The sequence below is a fragment of the Nerophis ophidion genome, linkage group LG25 (genome assembly GCF_033978795.1).
Source record: "Nerophis ophidion isolate RoL-2023_Sa linkage group LG25, RoL_Noph_v1.0, whole genome shotgun sequence".
Lineage (NCBI taxonomy): Eukaryota > Metazoa > Chordata > Actinopteri > Syngnathiformes > Syngnathidae > Nerophis > Nerophis ophidion.
In genome coordinates, this window is record NC_084635.1 from 11,405,813 (window position 1) to 11,426,084 (window position 20,272).

The 20,272-nt window shown below is 40.0% G+C and overlaps 1 protein-coding gene across 1 annotated transcript in view; it reads right to left on the reverse strand.

The window, feature by feature from the left end:
• Positions 1-20,272, reverse strand: part of cfap70 (cilia and flagella associated protein 70) — a 73,328-nt gene that overhangs the window by 30,995 nt on the left and 22,061 nt on the right. Inside the window, exons 8-17 of the mRNA XM_061887375.1 lie at positions 17,117-17,210; positions 16,853-16,990; positions 16,646-16,777; positions 12,549-12,611; positions 12,336-12,427; positions 9,920-9,977; positions 1,627-1,809; positions 1,416-1,547; positions 1,209-1,337; positions 984-1,117 (exon numbers count right to left, since the gene is read on the reverse strand). Of these exons, the coding sequence (XP_061743359.1) occupies positions 984-1,117; positions 1,209-1,337; positions 1,416-1,547; positions 1,627-1,809; positions 9,920-9,977; positions 12,336-12,427; positions 12,549-12,611; positions 16,646-16,777; positions 16,853-16,990; positions 17,117-17,210 (1,155 nt within the window). The remainder of the gene's footprint in view (positions 1-983; positions 1,118-1,208; positions 1,338-1,415; positions 1,548-1,626; positions 1,810-9,919; positions 9,978-12,335; positions 12,428-12,548; positions 12,612-16,645; positions 16,778-16,852; positions 16,991-17,116; positions 17,211-20,272) is intronic.

Below are 20,272 nucleotides of genomic sequence, written 5' to 3' on the forward strand. Positions count from 1 at the left end.
TTTTTCATACTTATTATGATTAAATTCAAAAAAATGATTCTGGCAAATATAGAAAATCTGTAGAATCAAATTTAAATCTTATTTAGAAGTGGATTTTAACCTATTTAAAACATGTCATCAAAATTCTAACATTAATCTTAATCAGGAAAAATTACTAAGGATGTTCCATAAATTCTTTTTTTAATTTTTTCAAAAAGATACGAATTAGCTAGTTTTTCTCTTAATTTTTTTCAGTTGAATTTTGAATTTTAAAGAGTTGAAATTGAAGATAAACTGTGTTTCAAAATGTAATTTTAATTTTTTGTGTGTTTTCTCCTCTTTTAAACCGTGCAATTGGGTGTTTTTTCATCATTTATTCTCTACAAAAAACCTTCCGTAAAAGGAAAAAAAATCTATGACGGAATGACAGATAGAAATACACATGTTTTTATATATAAAAAATAGATTTATTTATTAAAGGTAAATTGAGCAAATTGGCTATTTCTTGCAATTTATTTAAGTGTGTATCAAACTGGTAGCCCTTCACAATAATCAGTACCCAAGAAGTAGTTCTTGGTTTCAAGAAGGTCGGTGACCCCTGATCTAGAGATTTAAAACTTGAATAATAATAATAAGAACAGTAATACTGAATAATGAAACATTTTTAACATTTTTTGGACCAAAACCCTTTGGGATCATAACTGAGTGGAGGCCTAAATGTATATTTTTTATCTACATATTGCATTGGTTTTTAAAATAAAAAATATGAAAATGGCCCCCGCTTGCTTTGATTTTTCAGTGTGCGACCCTCAGTGGACAAAGTTTGGACACCCCTGATTTATGTGGACTAAAAAATGTAATAAAACACTTCCTGACAAGATACATGTGTTATATTTTCAATATGACACACAAATTGGAACAGTCCAGCTGCAATTGACTCAATGCCTCAGATAAGTTTCCCTTGCATATATCTATGCTACGTTTTCATAGAGTGAATGTCTAACCTGGGCAGGTGTGTTTGCTGGACAGCCACGGCATCGTGGAAACACATTTTCGCCGTCATGTATTCTCCGGTTTGCATGTAGAGGCCCCCCCAATCGAACTTGTGGGAGGCCTCACGGGGCTCCCTCACAACCAACTGCAGCAAAACAGACACAAGATGTCCATGCCTTCATGCAGAATGATAACACAATTACTGCACATACGGCAAGTAACAGATGTTATGGTACCTCTTGGTAGTAGCGAACAGCCAGAGGATAATCCCTCATGAGCTGAGCCTCTCGGGCAAAATGTGTAAGATGATAAATGCTCAAATGGATCTCATTAATTGGATCATCCTCAATGGCACGTGAATAAATCTAATTAGAGGGGAATAATTACAGTGATTATGCGCGTATAAACAGTGTGTGTTTGGGGGAGGGTGTGTTTGCATATACTTTGTTGAGAGCAACATGCATCTCATCCACCAGGTCCACGTACAGCTTGCTGACAAACTCCTGCAGATCCTGCTGCTCTGTAAAGGATTCCGTCTGCTGTACCTTGTCACGCACAAACTTCACCACAGCAGGCTACACACACACACACACACACGCTGGTTGACACGTGTAACACAACCGTGCTGAAGGTGAGACATACAGGTATTCAAACCTTCAGTTTTTCCTTGAAGGCAAAGTATTTCCCGGAGACATTGAGAGCGCCCATCAGCTGAGCCATCATTGGCTCCTGGTCGCAGCTCATGGATGCTTGGAATCCTGTTCCAAACAACTCCTCGAACTGCTCCGAAATATGCTTCACCACATTGCCCACCTGCTTGTGAAAGTTTAATACCGCCTTCCAAAAAAAAAAGGAAAAAAGACAAAAAAAAGGGGTTATTTGGGAGTGATTACGAGCAGAGGTGGGTAGTAACGCGCTACATTTACTCCGTTACATCTACTTGAGTAACTTTTGGGATAAATTGTACTTCTAAGAGTAGTTTTTATGCAACATACTTTTACTTTTACTTGAGTATATTTATACAGAAGAAACGCTACTTTTACTCCGCTCCATTTATCTGCAATCAGGTCGCTACTCGCTCCTTTTTTTTTTATCGATCTGTTAATGCACGCTTTGTTTGTTTTGATTTTGTCAGACACGCATTCAAAGTAGGATCTACGCATGCCTGCGTTTCACCAATCACATGCAGTCACTGGTGACGTTGGACCAATCAAACAGAGCCAGGTGGTCACGTGACCGTCACACGTAGAACCCGACATAGATAGATAGATAGATAGATAGATAGATAGTACTTTATTTATTCCGTCAGGAGAGTTCCTTCAGGAAAATTACAATTTTCAGCACAATCCCATTCAAGATCAGACAAACATTACAGGGAGACAGAACAGGATCGCTGACGGGTCTGCCGGCTTCCAGCGACCCTTACAAAAAAGATGACATACAGGTAAACAAGGGGGGTGGGGGGGGGGAAGAAAAAAATAGAAGATTAGAATAAAATTAAAAAATCGGTCTTAGCCTAGGCCCTGGAGTGGGGGTGCAGACTGAGGCCAAGGGAAAAAAAACAACAACAAAAAAACAACAACAACTCATAGCCATAGTACACATCCCTCTTCCATGTGTGTAAGAGGGAAACATCAAACATCAAAGAACACAGAGGACATTAAAGACATTAAAGCAGCAGATACAACCAGACACTTCTACATACAGCTATGAATAAAAAGTAACAGAAAGACATGTTGATAAACTTATAGGGGTGTTACCATTTAGTGGTCAACTGTACGGAATATGTACTGTACTGTGCAATCTAATAATAAAAGTTTCAATCTATCAACCAATCAATCAAAAGTGTAAAGGAAAAAAGACACTTTTTTTTTCAACCGTACTTCCAGTCCTAAGCCTAAAGACTGATCGCACAGTTCCTGTCTTCACAATAAAAGTGCCGCTCCATCGCGCCTGCGCTAACAAAATAAGAGTCTCCGAAAGCCAGCGCAAACAAGCGAGCAAGCTACGGAGTTTGCCGCAAATGTATTTCTTGTAAAGTGTATAAAAACAATATGGAAGCTGGACAAATAAGATGTCAAAAAACAACGACTTTCATGTGGTATTAGACAGGAAGGAGGAACTTTTTTTCTCCTCCATTTGAAAACCGGGACGTTATCAGCACTACTGTCAGGTAATACACCAACTTATATTTTTGTCTTCATTAAAGATAGGAATCTATATGTTAAACATGCATGTATATTCATTAAAACACCTTTAACATGTGAACAAAAACAGCAAAATAAATAAATATAAATTATATACTGTATATATAAAGGTATGTATATATGATATGTGTGTATGTATATGTATATATGAGGTAGATCACCTCGACTTGGTCATTTATTAAGTAATTGATAAACGTTGAAAAACTTATTGGGGTGTTACCATTTAGTGGTCAATTGTACGGAATATGTACTGTACTGCAATCTACTAATACACGTTTCAATCAATCAATCAATCAATCAATCAATGCCTACTGAGCCTATGGTGCTGTTAAGTTATCGTGGCTCAATTTGCCTTAATTTTTATTTTATTTTAATGTATTATTATTTAATATATAATATTGGCTTCCTCCCACCTCCAAAGACATGCACCTGGGGATAGGTTGATTGGCAACACTAAATTGGCCCTAGTGTGTGAATGTGAGTGTGAGTGTTGTCTGTCTATCTGTGTTGGCCCTGTGATGAGGTGGCGACTTGTCCAGGGTGGACCCCGCCTTCCGCCCGATTGTAGCTGAGATAGGCGCCAGCGCCCCCCGTGACCCCGAAAGGGAATAAGCGGTAGAAAATGGATGGATGGATGGATGGTTTTAGTTGCTTAAGAGATATTCCTGGCTGTGAATTTGCTCATTGCTATTTTTATGTTTTTGTTCATTACTTGTTGCCGTAATCATTAAACAAAAAGGTTACTCATCAGTTACTCAGTACTTGAGTAGTTTTTTCCCAACATACTTTTTACTTTTACTCAAGTAAATATTTGGGTGACTACTTCTTACTTTTACTTGAGTAATAAATCTCTAAAGTAACAGTACTCTTACTTGAGTACAATTTCTGGCTACTCTACCCAAATCTGATTACGAGTATATACAGTGCAGTAGCGTGGTACCATTACCCAAAATGTATTTCGATACTTTTCTAAATAAAGGGTACTAAAAAAATGGCATTATTAGCTTTATTTTAACAAAAAAAATCTTACGGTGTTACGTCTGTTCGGCATTGTGATGCCGGGTTCGATTCCCTCGAGGATGCGTCAAGTGAACACAGCAAAGGTAAGAATATAAACAATTTATTCAACGAAAATGATCTATGAAACAATCCACTCTTCCCCCACTCGTGAACAAGACTCCTAGGTACTTGAACTCCTCCACTTGGGGCAGGGTCTCCTCCCCAACCCAGAGATGGCACTCCGGGAGAGAACCATGGACTCGGATTTGGAGGTGCTGATTCTCATTCCGGCCGCTTCACACTCGGCTGCGAACCGATCCAGTGAGAGCTGAAGATCCCGGCCAGATGAAGCCAACAGGACCACATCGTCTGCAAAAAGCAGAGACCTAATCCCGCGGCCACCAAACCGGAACCCCTCAATGCCTTGACTGCGCCTAGAAATTCTGTCCATAAAAGTTATGAACAGAATCGGTGACAAAGGGCAGCCTTGGCGGAGTCCAACCCTCACTGGAAACGTGTCCGACTTACTGCCGGCAATGCGGACCAAGCTCTGGCACTGATCGTAACGGGAGCGGACCGCCACAATAAGACAGTCCGATACCCCATACTCTCTGAGCACTCCACACAGGACTTCCCGAGGGACACGGTCGAATGCCTTCTCCAAGTCCACAAAGCACATGTAGACTGGTTGGGCAAACTCCCATGCATCCTCAAGAACCCTGCCGAGAGTATAGAGCTGGTCCACAGTTCCACGACCAGGACGAAAACCACACTGTTCCTCCTGAATCCGAGGTTCAAAAACACTGGAGCTAACAGACAAAAATAAACCAAGGACGCTAGCATGAAAGCTAGGAATAAACACAAGGAAAACTAAAACTTGGTACGAGGACACAAAAAAGTAAACAAAAACATTCAGCATGAAAGCTGGAATATCAAGTGGCTGGCGTAAGAACTAGCGAGAAAATACATACGGGTAGTAGACAGTCGTGAATGTTGCTCGAAGGCAAATTAGAGTCCCAGAAAGAATAACGAAAAGGGACGGGCTTAAATAGGGGAGTAATCAAAAAGTGACAGGTGTGCAGAGACCGTGATTAGCAGGTGGGATCAATGAGCAACCATGGTGACTGACTAAACAGGAAGTAAGAGTGTAGAACAACAGTGATACAACAACTGGAAGTGTAAACCATATGTGGTGATCCAAGTAGCGGATCGCAACATACGGTACATTAAAGGCCTACTGAAACCCACTACTACCGACCACGCTGTCTGATAGTTTATATATCAATGATGAAATATTAACATTGCAACACATGCCAATACGGCCTTTTTAGTTTACTAAATTACAATTTTAAATTTCCCACAGAGTTTCCTGTTGAAAATGTCGCGGAATGATGACGCTTGTTTGTGACGTTATTGGTTGGAGGGGACATATTAGCTAAGCACCACCTACGGCTAAAAGTCGTCTCTTTTCATCGCGCAATTACACAGTATTTTGGACATCTGTGTTGCTAAATCTTTTGCAATTTGTTCAATTAATATTGGAGAAGTCAAAGTAGAAAGATGGAGGTGAGAAGCTTTAGCCTTTAGCCACACAAACACACAGTGATTCCTTGTTTAAAATTCCCGGAGGTGAAGCTTTACTATGGATCAGAGCGGTCAAGCGAACATGGATCCCGACCACTTGTCAACCGGCAGTTTTCGGTGAGAAAATTGTGGTAAGAAGTTTGCTCTTACCGGTGACATCGGCGGAGCTTCCAGCAGCGTGACTTGCCTCAGAGACTCTGGCGTCAACACACGTACCCGTGGCCACACCCCTCCAACTTTAGGTACTGTTTAATCTCACTAAAACACTAACACAATAGGCAGATAAGGGATTTTCCAGAATTATCATAGTAAATGTGTGTAATAACATCTGCAATCGCCTTTTTTTTTTCTAGGCCTTCACCCTTTTTTCTCATCTATGAATTTTTCATCCTCGCTCAAATTAATGGGGAAATTGTCGCTTTCTCAGTCCGAATAGCTCTAGCTGCTGCTGGCTATGATTGTAAACAATGTGAGGATGTGAGGAGCCCTACAACCAGTGACGTCACGCGCACATCGTCTGCTACTTCCGGTAAAGGCAAGGCTTTTTTATTAGCACCAAAAGTTGCGAACTTTATCGTCGATGTTCTCTACTAAATCCTTTCAGCAAAAATATGGCAATATCGCGAAATGATCAAGTATGACACATAGAATGGACCTGCTATCCCCGTTTAAATAAGAAAATGTCATTTCAGCAGGCCTTGAACATATGTTTCTTATTACAAGCTTGTCCTGAAATATAATAGTGAACTTTAGATTAGATTAGATAGTACTTTATTTATTCCTTCAGGAGACTTCCTTCAGGAAAACATACACGACAAAAGGTCTTTTAGTAGTAGGTAAACAAACAAAGGCTCCTAATTTATCTGCTGACGTATGCAGAAACATATTGTGTCATTTTCTATTCTATTTTTTTGTCAAAATTATCAAGCACAAGTGGTAGAAAATTAATTATAAATCTACTTGTTCATTTACTGTAAACATCTGATTGCTTTCTCTTTTAACATTTTCTATCTACACTTCTGTTAAAATTAATCATCACTTATTCTTCTCTTGTTTGGAATGCTTGTTAGTTTGTTATCAATCCCATACCAAGTCGTTACAGGATCATACAATGGTCATATTCAAAGACGTATTTCCTGAGTTTATAAACATAATATAAACTCTAAAAACACGTAAAAAGATTTTGTGATGCTAAAAAATATTGATGTAATCATAGTAGCATCGACTAGATACGCTCCTGTACTTGGTATCATTACGGTGGATATCAGGTGTAGATCCACCAATGGCGTTTGTTTACATTGTGACGCCGGTGAGCTACGGTGTGTAGTGAGGCATGTTTAGCTCTTCCTCGTCCTGCAGGGATGATACTTGTGAGAATTTTACTTTATTTTCCGCCATGGAGGCGAGGATTAGTGATTTAAAAGTAGCTACAACACTGCAGACCGCCTATAGACTTTATCTAGCTAGCTAGCCATGTCTTAAAGCACCTCTCCCTGAGGGTGTTTCAGTGTTACAGCTTCACCTTTATCGTTAAGTTTTTTAAGCCAAAATGCATCCGTTGTCCCTTTCTGTCTACACACTGGTTCTGTTTGTAAGTACTGTGTGTGTGTGCTGCTGAACATGCTTCTTTGCTTGCAAAACCAGCAATGTCATGACGTGACGACGCGCCGTCCGGTAGTATAGTACCGTTTTTGATTCGTTAGTACCGCAACACTATACCAGTACCGGTATACCATACAACCCTATAACATACAGTGGGGCAAAACAGTATTTAGTCAGCCACCGATTGTGCAAGTTCTCCCACTTAAAATGATGACAGAGGTCTGTAATTTTCATCATAGATACACTTCAACTGTGAGAGACAGAATGTAAAAACAAATCCAGGAATTTACATTGTAGGAATTTTAAATAATTTATTTGTAAATCATGGTGGAAAATAAGTATTTGGTCAACCATTCAAAGTTCTCAGTGATGGAAGGAGATTTTGGCTCAAAATCTCACGATACATGGCCCCATTCATTCTTTCCTTAACACGGATCAATCGTCCTGTCCCCTTAGCAGAAAAACAGCCCCAAAGCATGATGTTTCCACTCCCATGCTTCACAGTAGGTATGGTGTTCTTGGGATGCAACTCAGTATTCTTCTTCCTCCAAACATGACAAGTTGAGTTTATACCAAAATGGATACATGGATGATACAGCAGAGAATTGGGAGAATGCCATGTGGTCAGATGACACCAAAATAGAACATTTTAGTATTAACTCAACTCGTCGTGTTTGGAGGAAGAAAAATACTGAGTTGCATCCCAAGAACACCTTACCTACTGTGAAGCATGGGGGTGGAAACATCATGCTTTGGGGCTGTTTTTCTGCTAAGGGGACAGGACGATTGATCCGTGTTAAGGAAAGAATGAATGGGGCCATGTATCGTGAGATTTTGAGCCAAAACCTCCTTCCATCAGGGAGAGCTTTGAATGGTTGACCAAATACTTATTTTCCGCCATAATTTACAAATAAATTCTTTGAAATTCCTACAATGTGAATTCCTAGATTTTTTTGACACATTCTGTCTCTCACAGTTGAAGTGTACCTATGATGAAAATTACAGACCTCTGTCATCATTTTAAGTGGGAGAACTTGCACAATCGGTGGCTGACTAAATACTTTTTTCCCCCTCTGTATCTTTGAAAATTGGAAATGATCTAATCTTAATAAATGCACAGTGATCACTAATAATATGTATCATTTATTTAAATTGATTTTTGAAAATTATGAATCGATTTAGAATTAGGAGATAAAATTATTGTTATTCAGATATGAATCGATTTTTTTGTGCACCCCTATTGTTTACCTACATTTCTGGTGTGCGTGCATGCAGGTGAATTAAGACACAGTGATCAGATATTGGTCACTTAAAAAAATAGACATGCAATAAACCTGATATACCGTATATTCTAACTTGGTAGTGGGTGCATTTCAATAATACTTGTTCACAAAAGACACCGTCTAAAGCAGGGGTGCCCACACTTTTTCTGCAGGCGAGCTACTTTTCAATTGACCAACTCGAGGGGATCTACCTCATTTATATATATCATTTATATTTATTTATTTATGAAAGAGACATTTTTGTAAACAAGTTAAATGTGTTTAATGATAATACAAGCATGTCTAACACATGTGGTTTGTGCAGCCCTTTGAGACACTAGTGATTTAGGGCTATATAAGTAAACATTGATTGATTGATTGATATAGATGTCTTTCTTTCACGAAGACAAGAATATGAGTTGGTGTATTACCTGATTCTGATGACTTGCATTGATTGGAATCAGACAGTAATGATGATAACGCCCACATTTTCAAATGGAGGAGAAAAAAAGTTGTCCTTTCTGTACAATACCACATGAAAGTGGTTGGTTTTTGGCATCTAATTCATCCAGCTTCCATACACTTTACAAGAAAAACATTGGCGGCAAATTCCGTAGCTTGCTTGATTGACATTCATGGCACCCGAGGGTCTTGTGGGATGACGCTGGCTGCTGCCAGTTCATTATTATGAAAAAATGACAAGAGAGGAAGGCGAGAAACTCTTTTTATTTCAACAGACTTTCGCGCCGTCCCTTCCGTCAAAACTCTAAAGGCTGACTGCAGATTTCCTATCTTCACAATAAAAGCCCTGCTTCATGCTGCCTGCGCTAACAAAATAAGAGTCTCGGAAAGCTGGCGTGCACAAGTGATGTGCACGCCAGCTTTCTGAGGGATCGCTTGTGCACGCCAGTTTTCCGAGACTCTGTATTTAGTTAGCGCAGGCAGCATGAAGCAGGGCTTTAATTGTGAAGATAGGAAATGTGCAGTCGGCCTTTAGAGTTTTGACGGAAGGTACGGCGCGAGAGTCTGTTAAAATAAAAAGTGTTTCTCGCCTTCCTCTCGGTCATTTTTAATAATAATGATCTTGCAGCAGCCATCGTCATCTCACAAGACCCTCCGGTACCGTGAATGTCATTTAAGTGACGTCTTGGTGAAGATTGATGATCACTAATTTTTAGGTCTATTTTTTTAAAAGCCTGGCTCGAGATCGACTGACACACCCCCCGCGGTCGACTGGTAGCTCGCGATCGACGTAATGGGCACCCCTGGTCTAAAGTGTGTGAGCATATTTACTCTTTCAGCTCGGTTAGGTCCTGCTGTAGGTAGCCTTGGAGGGATCAGTGCTTTCACCCTAAAAAAACATTTTAGGCAAAAAGTTTATTTGAATATGCCACATGCACAAATCGAAAATACAACATGTTTTGATGGAATGGTTTAACATAAAACAGATTTTTCCATTAGCTGTAGGCACTTGCAGATAAAACATGGTACAACATACACTATATCGCCAAAAGTATTCGTCCACCCATCCAAATGATCAGAATCAGTTGGCCCGGCCACAGGTGTATAAAATCGAGCACTTAGGCATGGAGACTGTTTCTACAAACATTTGTGAAAGAATGGGCCGCTCTCAGGATGCCACCTGCGCAACAAATCCAGTCATGAAATATCCTCGCTCCTAAATATTCCAAAGTCAACTGTCGGCTTTATTATAAGAAAATGGAAGAGTTTGGGAACAACAGCAACTCAGCCACCAAGTGGTAGACCACGTAAACTGACAGAGAGGGGTCAAAGGATGCTGAAGCGCGTAGTGCAAACAGCTCGCCGACTTTCTGCACAGTCAGTTGCGACTGAGCTCCAAACTTCACGTGACGTTCCAATTAACCCACGTACAGTACGCAGAGAGCTTCATGGAATGGGTTTGCATCCAAGCCATACATCACCAAGTCCACTGCAAAGCGTCAGATGCAGTGGTGTAAAGGACATCGCCACTGGACTCTAGAGCAGTGGAGTGATGAATCACGCTTTTCCATCTGGCAATCTGATGGACGAGTCTGGGTGTGAAGGTTCCCAGGAGAACGGTACATTTCGGACTGCATTGTGCCGAGTGTGAAATTTGGTTGAGGAGGAATTGTGGTGTGGGATTGTTTTTTTTAGGAGTTGGGCTTGGCCCCTTAGTTCCAATGAAAGGAACTTTGAATGCTCCAGAATACCAAAACATTTTGGACAATTCCATGCTCCCAACCTTGTGGGAACAGTTTGAAGCGGGCCCCTTCCTCTTCTAACATGACTGTGCACCAGTGCACAAAGCAAGGTCCATAAAGACATGAATTACAGAGTCTAGTGTGGATGAACTTGACTGGCCTGCACAGAGTCCTGACCCTGAACCAGACAAAACACCTTTGGGATGAATTAGAACGGAAACTGAGAGCCAGGCCTTCTCGACCAACATCATTGTGTGACCTCACCAATGCGTTTTTGGAAGAATGGTCAAAAATTACTATAAACACACTCCGCAACCTTGTGGACAGCCTTCCCAGAAGAGTTGAAGCTGTAATAACAGCAAAAGGTGGACCGACATCATTTTGAACCCTATAGGTTAGGAATGGGGTGGAACTTCAAGTTCATATGTGCGTCAAGGCAGGTGGCCAAATACTTTTGGCAAAATAGTGTATCTAGAGCATGGGTGTCAAACTCTGGCCCGCGGGCCAAATCTGGCCGGCCGTGTAATTTAATTTGGCCCTTGAGTTAATATCAAATTAGCATTAGAGCGTCGGTGCCGCTGTAACACCGCATTCACCGCTAATACTCATACTTGCCAGCCCTCCTAATTTTCCCGGTAGACTCCCGAATTGCAGTGCCCCTCCAAAAAATCTCCCGAGGCAACCATTCTCCCGAATTTCTACCGATTTCCACCTGGACAACTATATTGGGGGCGTGCATTTAAGGCACTGCCTTTAGCGTTCTCTACAACCTGTCGTCACGTCCGCTTTTCCTCCGTACTAACAGCGTGTCACATAATATTTGTGGCTTTTACACACACACACATACACGCACAAGTGAATGCAAGGCATACTTGGTCAACAGCCATACAGGTCACACTGAGGGTGGCCGTATAAACAACTTTAGCACTGTTACAAATATGCGGCACATTGTGAACCCACACCAAACAAGAATGACAAACATATTTCGGGTGAACATTCGCACCGTAACACAACAGAACAAATACCCAGAACCCCTTGCAGCACTAACTCTTCCGGGAAACTCCCAGCAAACTGACCAATAATTAACGTTTTATTCATGCATTTTCTCTTGCTACTTCAAGGCTTGAATGTTTGGTTCATTCATTATTGTTATTTTATTTTTAAATGTATTATTAGCCTGTGGAATTTTTTTTATATGTACCTCAGAAGATTGCAAATAGAAAAATGGCATAACATTTTTATTTAAATTTTATTTTATATGCCATTGATATTTTTTACTTATTATTATTATTATTATTTGAAACTGGATTTTGCGTGTCACTAAAGTTATATAAGCCTTGCTTGTTCAATATTTAATGCAAAACTTGTTTGGGTCCCTATTAAAAGGTTAATTTGTTCAACCTCGGCCCGCGGCTTTGTTCCGTTTTAAAATTTTGGCCCACTCCGTATTTGAGTTTGACACCCCTGATCTAGAGCATGACTAAGGAACACTCACTGCTTATTACCTTCTTGCCAGCTCCTCTGGAGATGTTCTGGGCACTAGTGGTTTCTTCAAGGAAATTTCAATTACAATGTATGATCTGGAGTCCAAATAAGCCTGTCATGAATGGAAAAGTGAACTCATCATGCTTAATTTCTCAATTTACAATAAAAGTAAACTTGTGCTTCAACCACCTATAAAGATTATATTATATTCCATACAATGTTTTGAAGCTTACTTTTTTATCTGGAGGAATCAGATCAACTGCGCTCACGTCAGTCAGACTTTGATTGATAGACCCCTGAAGCACAAAAATAAAAACAGATCATTCAAACAATAATATTACTCTTTGTTTTGTGGTTGGATTTGTGGTGAACCACACTTGAGGACAATTTGTCCATTGGAGCCTTGATTTACAGACCTTTTAACTTTTTAATTCACGAACAACCAATTGAATAGAAATATGCTTTGGTGTACGAACCTTATCTCCATGTACCAACAACCATAGTGTGCCTCGCAACACAGCCATTTTGTCCCCGACAGCACAGACCTTTTTACAGCATTTTTGTAGTTTTTCTAACTTAATGTAAGTCTAAAGAAAACAAGTGATTAGCAATGTAGCTTGAAACATTCAGGAAGTATCCACAGCGTTGTCGACACTGCCCTCCTCCCATCCTCCCCACATCCCTTATGTTGCACGCTATAAAGATTAACCGACAAGGTAAATTGTATTTTATTTTTACTTCCTAATCTTTGTAGCGGCCTGGCTTTTAAAGTGAAGGAGTTTTGTGATTTCTAAATGTGAGAGCACCACAGGGCTAGTGACAGTGTGTGTGTGTCTCGGCTACACAGTACTGTAAAGCACTTGACACAAGTGTGCAAACCTCTACCAAAATGTTTGGAACCCAATGTTAAAATGTACATTGTTTCTCGTGGAGACATTTGCTATTTTACTTACGAGTCCTGTTCAAGAACCAAATAAATCAAGGTTCCACTGTCCATGGACAACTATTATAGACTTGTAAGCATACCTGTAGTTTCTCATAATGTTGTCTTTAGAGATAAATATGTACTCCCACAACTCTTGTATTGATATTAGATAGACTGACCATACGTCCTGTTTTCCCTGGACATGTCCTCTTTTGCCGGGCTGTCCGGGTGGGGTTTCTTAAATGCCTCAAATGTCCGGCATTTTAAATTTAGGGTTGTGTGTATTTTCAATGTACATCCAGGGTTAAGAAGGGGGTTAAATAAAACAAATTGTGAAGGTGTGCACCAGCAGTATTCTTGAGGTAGGGGCAGAGACAGAGAGAGAGCAAGAGAGCGAGAAAGTGAGAGAAAGGATTGATTGTCAATCAAGGCATACTTGGTCAACAAGTATATACATACAAAAAGTATATATATATACTATGATGATTAACTTGTGTGATGACTTTATTATGCTGATAGTATATATTTGTACAATGAATTGATAAACGTGGACCCTAATAAAACAAGTTGAAAAACGTATTCGGGTGTTACCATTTAGTGGTCAGTTGTACGGAATATGTACTGTACAATCTACTAATAAAAGTTTCAATCAATCAGTTTCAACAGTAATGCAGGCCACACCGAGGGTGGCCGTCTAAACAACTTTAACACTGTTACAAGTATGCACCACACTGTGAACCCACACCAAACAAAAATGACAAACACATTTCGGAAAAACATCCGCACCGTAACACAACTTAAACACAAAAGAACAAATACCCAGAACCCCTTGCAGCACTAATTCTTCCAGGACACTACAATATACACATATTGTTTTTTGTCACAATATGACAAAAAAGGGCGGAAAACAAACAAACAAAAAAACAACATAAAAAAAGTAAAACATTTTGAAATGAGGGATAGATGTGAAGTTGATGTAGACTCCAGAGATTTAAGCATTACATATAAAATGTATGTATGCCCTGGCACACCATTATCATCATTTCATGACCGAAGCAAAACACTTTTTACACTTTTATACTAAAATAAATACACCTACAATTTATCAAATAAAAATATAGAAAAAACTATCAGCAGCGGTAAAGTTTAGATCCATGAAGGAAAGAAACAAGTAAATAATGTTTATAAATGAATATATGCAGACAAATTTGTTTTCTTTTTTTATTATTTCTTTTAATAAATTAAGTAACGTTTATGACAACCTTTTTCCAAATCACAATATAGAATGTGAGATATAACAGGACAATGCATACGTTTATCGAAACGCTTATAAAAAAGTGGGACCCCAAAAATGTACTGTGAGACCCCATTTTTGTGACTTGATGGGGTCCATCGGACCCCATTTTGAAATTTTTAGTGCCAACACTGCTGTCAGCAGGGGAGAAAAAAATGCTTTATTTAAAGGGGAAGATTATCACAATTTCAAAAGGGTTAAAAACAATATAAAGCAGTTCCCAGTGGCTTGTTGTATTTTTTGAAGTTTTTTTCAAAATTCTACCGGTCTCGGAATATCCCTAAATAAAGCTTTAAAGTGCCTTATTTTCGTTATCTTCGAAACCACTATCATTTTTCCCTGTGACGTCACACAGTGCTGCCAATGTAAACAAACAATGGGAATACCACAGCAAGATATAGTGACATTAGCTCGGATTCAAACTCGGATTTCAGCGACTTAAGCGATTCAACAGATTACGCATGTATTGAAACGGATGGTTGGAGTATGAAAGTATTGAAGAAGAAACTGAAGCTATTGAGCAAATAGCTATTGACGCTATTCATAGCCATAGCATGGCCGAATAGCTGCGTTAGCATCGCCGGTAAAATGTGCGGACCAAACGTTCAGGACTTTCGCATCTTTTGAAACTGAAGCAACTTAAATCCGTCGATTGGTGTTTTTTTCGCATTAAATGTGGGTGGAGGGAAACGTAATATAGTTGCAAATGCATCTACAGGTTATCCATACATCTCTGTACCATGTCTGCTTTAGCACCGCCGGTAAATAGCATGTTAGCATTGATTAGCGTAGCATGTTAGCATCGATTAGCTGGCAGTCAACATCAACAAAACTCACCTTTGTGATTTCGTTGATTATCGTTGCAAATGCATCCGCAGGTTATCCATACATCTCTGTGCCATGTCTGCCTTAGCATCGCCGGTAAAATGTGGAGACACTCCAGCACATTCAATGGGGGTCTGGCGGCAGATTTCTTGCCAGTGGTGCGACTTGAATCCCTCCCTGTTAGTGTTGTTACACCCTCCGACAACACACCGTCGAGGCATGATGTCTCCAAGGTTCCAAAAAATAGTCAAAAAACCGGAAAATAACAGAGCTGAGACCCAGTGTTTGTAATGTGTTGAAAATGAAAATGGCGGGTGTGTTACCTCGGCGACGTCACATTCTGACGTCATCGCCTCCAGCGCGATAAACAGAAAGGTGTTTAATTCGCCAAAGTTCACCCATTTAGAGTTCGGAAATCGGTTAAAAAAATATATGGTCTTTTTTCTGCACCATCAATGTATATATTGACGCTTACATAGGTCTGGTGATAATGTTCCCCTTTAAATAAATATATTATTTATAAAGCAAGTTCGGGTATCATTGGCAAATTTTCAACCTAGTCTCGGCGTTGGCGTGCTGCCACCCTTGGAACGCATATATGTTGTCAGGCTTGCCACTGACAGTTTGTTTGTTTTTTAGTTTTTCCTCTGTGTTTTTAGTTCATGTCACCGCTCTTATTTAGTCTGTTTCCTGTTTTTTTCCCCTGTGTGCTGTTTTCCCCTCAGCTGCGGCTGATTGGCACCTGGCCACACCTGGTGTCAATCAGCCTGATTCTATTTTAGTCTGTTTTTGTCCTCCAGTCAGCTGCTGGATTATTGTCTATCTTGTCGTTGCTACCTGTCGTGTCGTTTCGTATCATATCGTGTCAATGCAGCGTTGCGGTAAGCTATATTTAATCGTGGTTGGTAGCTTATTGTCTTTTGTTCCCTGCTTCCAGGTTTGTTTTCCTATTATAAGTACGGCTTCTGTTTTCTGCTCGATACCTGCTAGCTTCCACGGTAAGCCTTTTTGTTTGTTATCCGCCCACATGCGCGCTTTTTGTTTGTACCCTTTGTTTGTTTTTGTCTTAGTATTTAAATTAAATCATGTTTTCTCAATCCATGCCTGCCTCCATCTCTGCATCTTAGGGTTCGTCACAAACTAACCCTGACAATGTGTCCTCTTTTTGGGATTTCAGAATATGGTCAGCCTTTATTAGATTGAATTGAGATTGAGTTGAGATTGAGGGATGAGGTAAAAACTAACTCAGACCCACTGAACAAATAACTCTTCTTAAACTTACTAACCTTAACAGCATGCGGCTTTGCATCCTTGGTCTTTCCCGCATTTGTCTTTGAAGAGCCTGTAGTTGTGCCAGACCGGTCTTTGCTGCCTCCGGGCTTGGAAAAGTCTTTTAACAAACTGACACCTTTCCTGGCCTGTGGAACAAAAATGAGATCCATGACTAAGAAGTCAGTCTTGTGTAAGGTTTGAAAAAAATGGGCTAGCAATACCTTGTTAAGTAACAAAGTGGTTGAGTAGGGCTGAATTTGGTACGCTCCTCGGATACGGCTAATTCCTGGATAAAGCAGACGGCCCAAGTCGATAAAGGCCACACCATGGGAGGGGATCTGTGGCTCCTCCTCTGTTGTCTGCATATACACACTTTTTCATGATTAATGCCTGGAGAAGTGCTTTGCTACTCGTGGTCAAGATGGCGATTGTACATTTATCTGCATTTTCGGTGTCTATATCCTCTAAGAATGACATTTTCTCACCATCCTGGAAGCGGCGCCCGACTTGTCATTGTTAGCTCCCGACTTCATGATCTCAAGCGGCCAGAATCGGCTCTCTGTGATCTTCTGACGAAACCTGAAATCCCAGTCAGAATCGTGCACATCATTTCAATCTGATTTGCTCTTTCCAAAGTCAACTTGTGAATTTCAAATAGTCGCAAGAACTATACACTTTACATTACTTTAATTGTGGACTCACTCAGACAGTTACCTTATGGTGTCAAACTGGTTTTCATTGAGGACTACATCGTAGTCTACCACTTAATCATATAGAAATATAAATGTTTTAGGATTGCCTTATCATATTACTACTATTATTATAAATGATAATGATAAATGGGTTGTACTTGTATAGCGCTTTTCTACCTTCAAGGTACTCAAATCGCTTTGACACTACTTCCACATTTACCCATTCACACACACATTCACACACTGATGGAGGGAGCTGCCATGCAAGGCGCTAACCAGCACCCATCAGGAGCAAGGGTGAAGTGTCTTGCTCAGGACACAACGAGGTTGGTACTAGGTGGGGATTGAACCAAGGACCCTCGGGTTGCGCACGGCCACTCTTCCACTGCGCCACGCTGTTATTATTTTTTTAATGATTATTTATTTATTTTTTATTTATTTATTTCATTGTTTTATTTTTATCTCTTTTTAATGTAAATGTTGTGTATTATTATAATTATTATAAATATTTGTTATAAACTAAAAAAAATAATCCGTCAATTGTGCAGGAAAAAAACCTGAGAGCTCAAGCCCCAGAAATTTTACGGCGAAAAACCCCCCGCATATACTGTACGGTTGTTGTTTTTATGGTGTTACTGTAAATGAAAAAAAAACAGTACCATTTTATTTTTACATTATGGTTCTGGGGTAGGGGTAGGGAACCTATGGCTCTAGAGCCAGATGTGGCTCTTTTGATGACTACAGTGAGTGCAACTTTGCATTTCAAAGAGTTTATTTTTGCGAATATTAATTTTCAAAAATACCATCTTTCCTCATTTGACCGCAGAGGGGAGTTGATTTACTCGACTGTGGAAAGTACCAAGGGGCTATAAGGGGTTAAGACATTAATCCTGCATGGGGGCTGCATTTGTACAATCCTTCTATATTCAGAAAAATCAGCAATTTTTTTTCTATCCTTTTTTAAAAATATTTGTCTGCATTTATAATTTCAGGAAAGTTTCATAATATAATTTTTTAAACATTTTTACATTTAATTCTATTATAGTATGTGTTGCATATAATTGTTTTGTATCTTGGGGGCTTTCACTAACTTATGAGTAGAATTCCATCACTTTCTTTGGGAATTTCTCCGTAAACGCAATTGTACACGTCAGCTTTACAGATGCCATATCTATTGTGGTAATAAGCATAATGATTGTTGATTATAGTCTAGATAATTACCTCCACCAATTACCTCATTTGCAGCAGTCATTCTGTATGTTGAAGTGGACGACACACCTGGTGATTTATTGAGGCATGGTATCTGGCGTGGCGGGGGTGGGGTTTATTTACTCAACTCCAGAAAGTTTTGGGCATCTTTTGGTGTTAACGCATTTGTACAGCTAAAATGGTTATTTATTCAAGGAATTATACGAAATAATACTTCAGTGCATTTGATTTTTTTAGTGTATACATTTCATTTTGCTTTGACAGTTTTAATTTGTTAATTCTTTTTATTAGATTTCCTTTCCATCAAAAATGTGTTGTATACGACCTCAGTCATTTCAATACAACAGTCTTTACAATTTCAATTGTAGTCAAGATAGTTACATCCACTTATTGGAATGGGTACCAAATCGGGTACTTTATTGGTATTAAGTGAATCCCAGCCAAGGTGCCTTTTCCCGATACCTGGCTTGTGCGTGATGTCACGCCCGGTTGCCTACTCAGCTGGCTCTGTGCACTTCGCCACTTGCCGATCACTCCAGCAGCACTGAGAGCAGACGCAGCCAAACTACCTTTAGGTAATGTTGAAATTTCCAATGCCAACAAAGTAATCGACGCAAAAAAACGCTCCAAGATAAGTTAAGTAAGGCTAAACTTTTTCAAAAGTGGGCTAGCTTGTTGCCAATGTACATTGGTTTTGCTATTGACATGCTACTGATTAGCATGAGCAATTTTACATGGTGATTTCAACACCTCCATAACCAAGTTACAAACAGCTGGTGTGCAAAAAGTACAATACTTTGAGTATTTACACTTTTTAGGGCGCAACAAGGAACAAAACTACACACCATAAACTATGCAATCTTCCCATCGATTGTCTTGGACTCGCAACTTAGTGTCATAACTGCAAATGACACTCAGAAATGTTATAATAAAACAAGAAATAACTGGACAACAGTTATATGGGGACGGCGTGGCGCAGTTGGGAGAGTGGCCGTGCCAGCAACCTGGTTCGATCCCCACCTTCTACCAACTTAGTCATGTCCGTTGTGTCCTTGAGCAAGACACTTCACCCTTGCTCCTGATGGGTCATGGTAAGCGCCTTGCACGGCAGCTCCCGCCATCAGTGTGTGAAACTTTGAATGTGGAAATATTGTCAAAGCGCTTTGAGTACCTTGAAGGTAGAAAAGCGCTATACAAGTACAACCCATTTACCATTTACCATTTACATATGGCTCTCAGATAATTTTATTTAAATAGCGCTTTTATCTAGTGACTCAAAGCGCTTTACAAAGTGACACCCAATATCTAAGTTACATTTAAACCAGTGTGGGTGGCACTGGGGTCAGGTGGGTAAAGTGTCTTGCCCAAGGACACAACGGCAGTGACTAGGATGGCGGAAGCGGGAATCGAACCTGGAACCCTCAGGTTGCTAGCACGGCCACTCTACCAACCGAGCTATGCCGAGTAACCGTGTAATACTCTTCCATATCACTAGGTGGCAGTCGGTAGCTAATTGCTTTGTAGATGTGGGAAACAGCGGGAGGCAGAGTGCAGGTAAAAAGGTGTCTAATGCTTAAACCAGGGGTAGGGAACCTATGGCTCTAGAGCCAGATGACTGCATATGGCTCTCAGATAAATCTTAGCTGACATTGCTTAACACGATACGTAATTAATAATTCTGCTGGTAATCACAGTTTCAAAAATAACGTTCAAATTATAAAACATTCTCATGCATTTTAA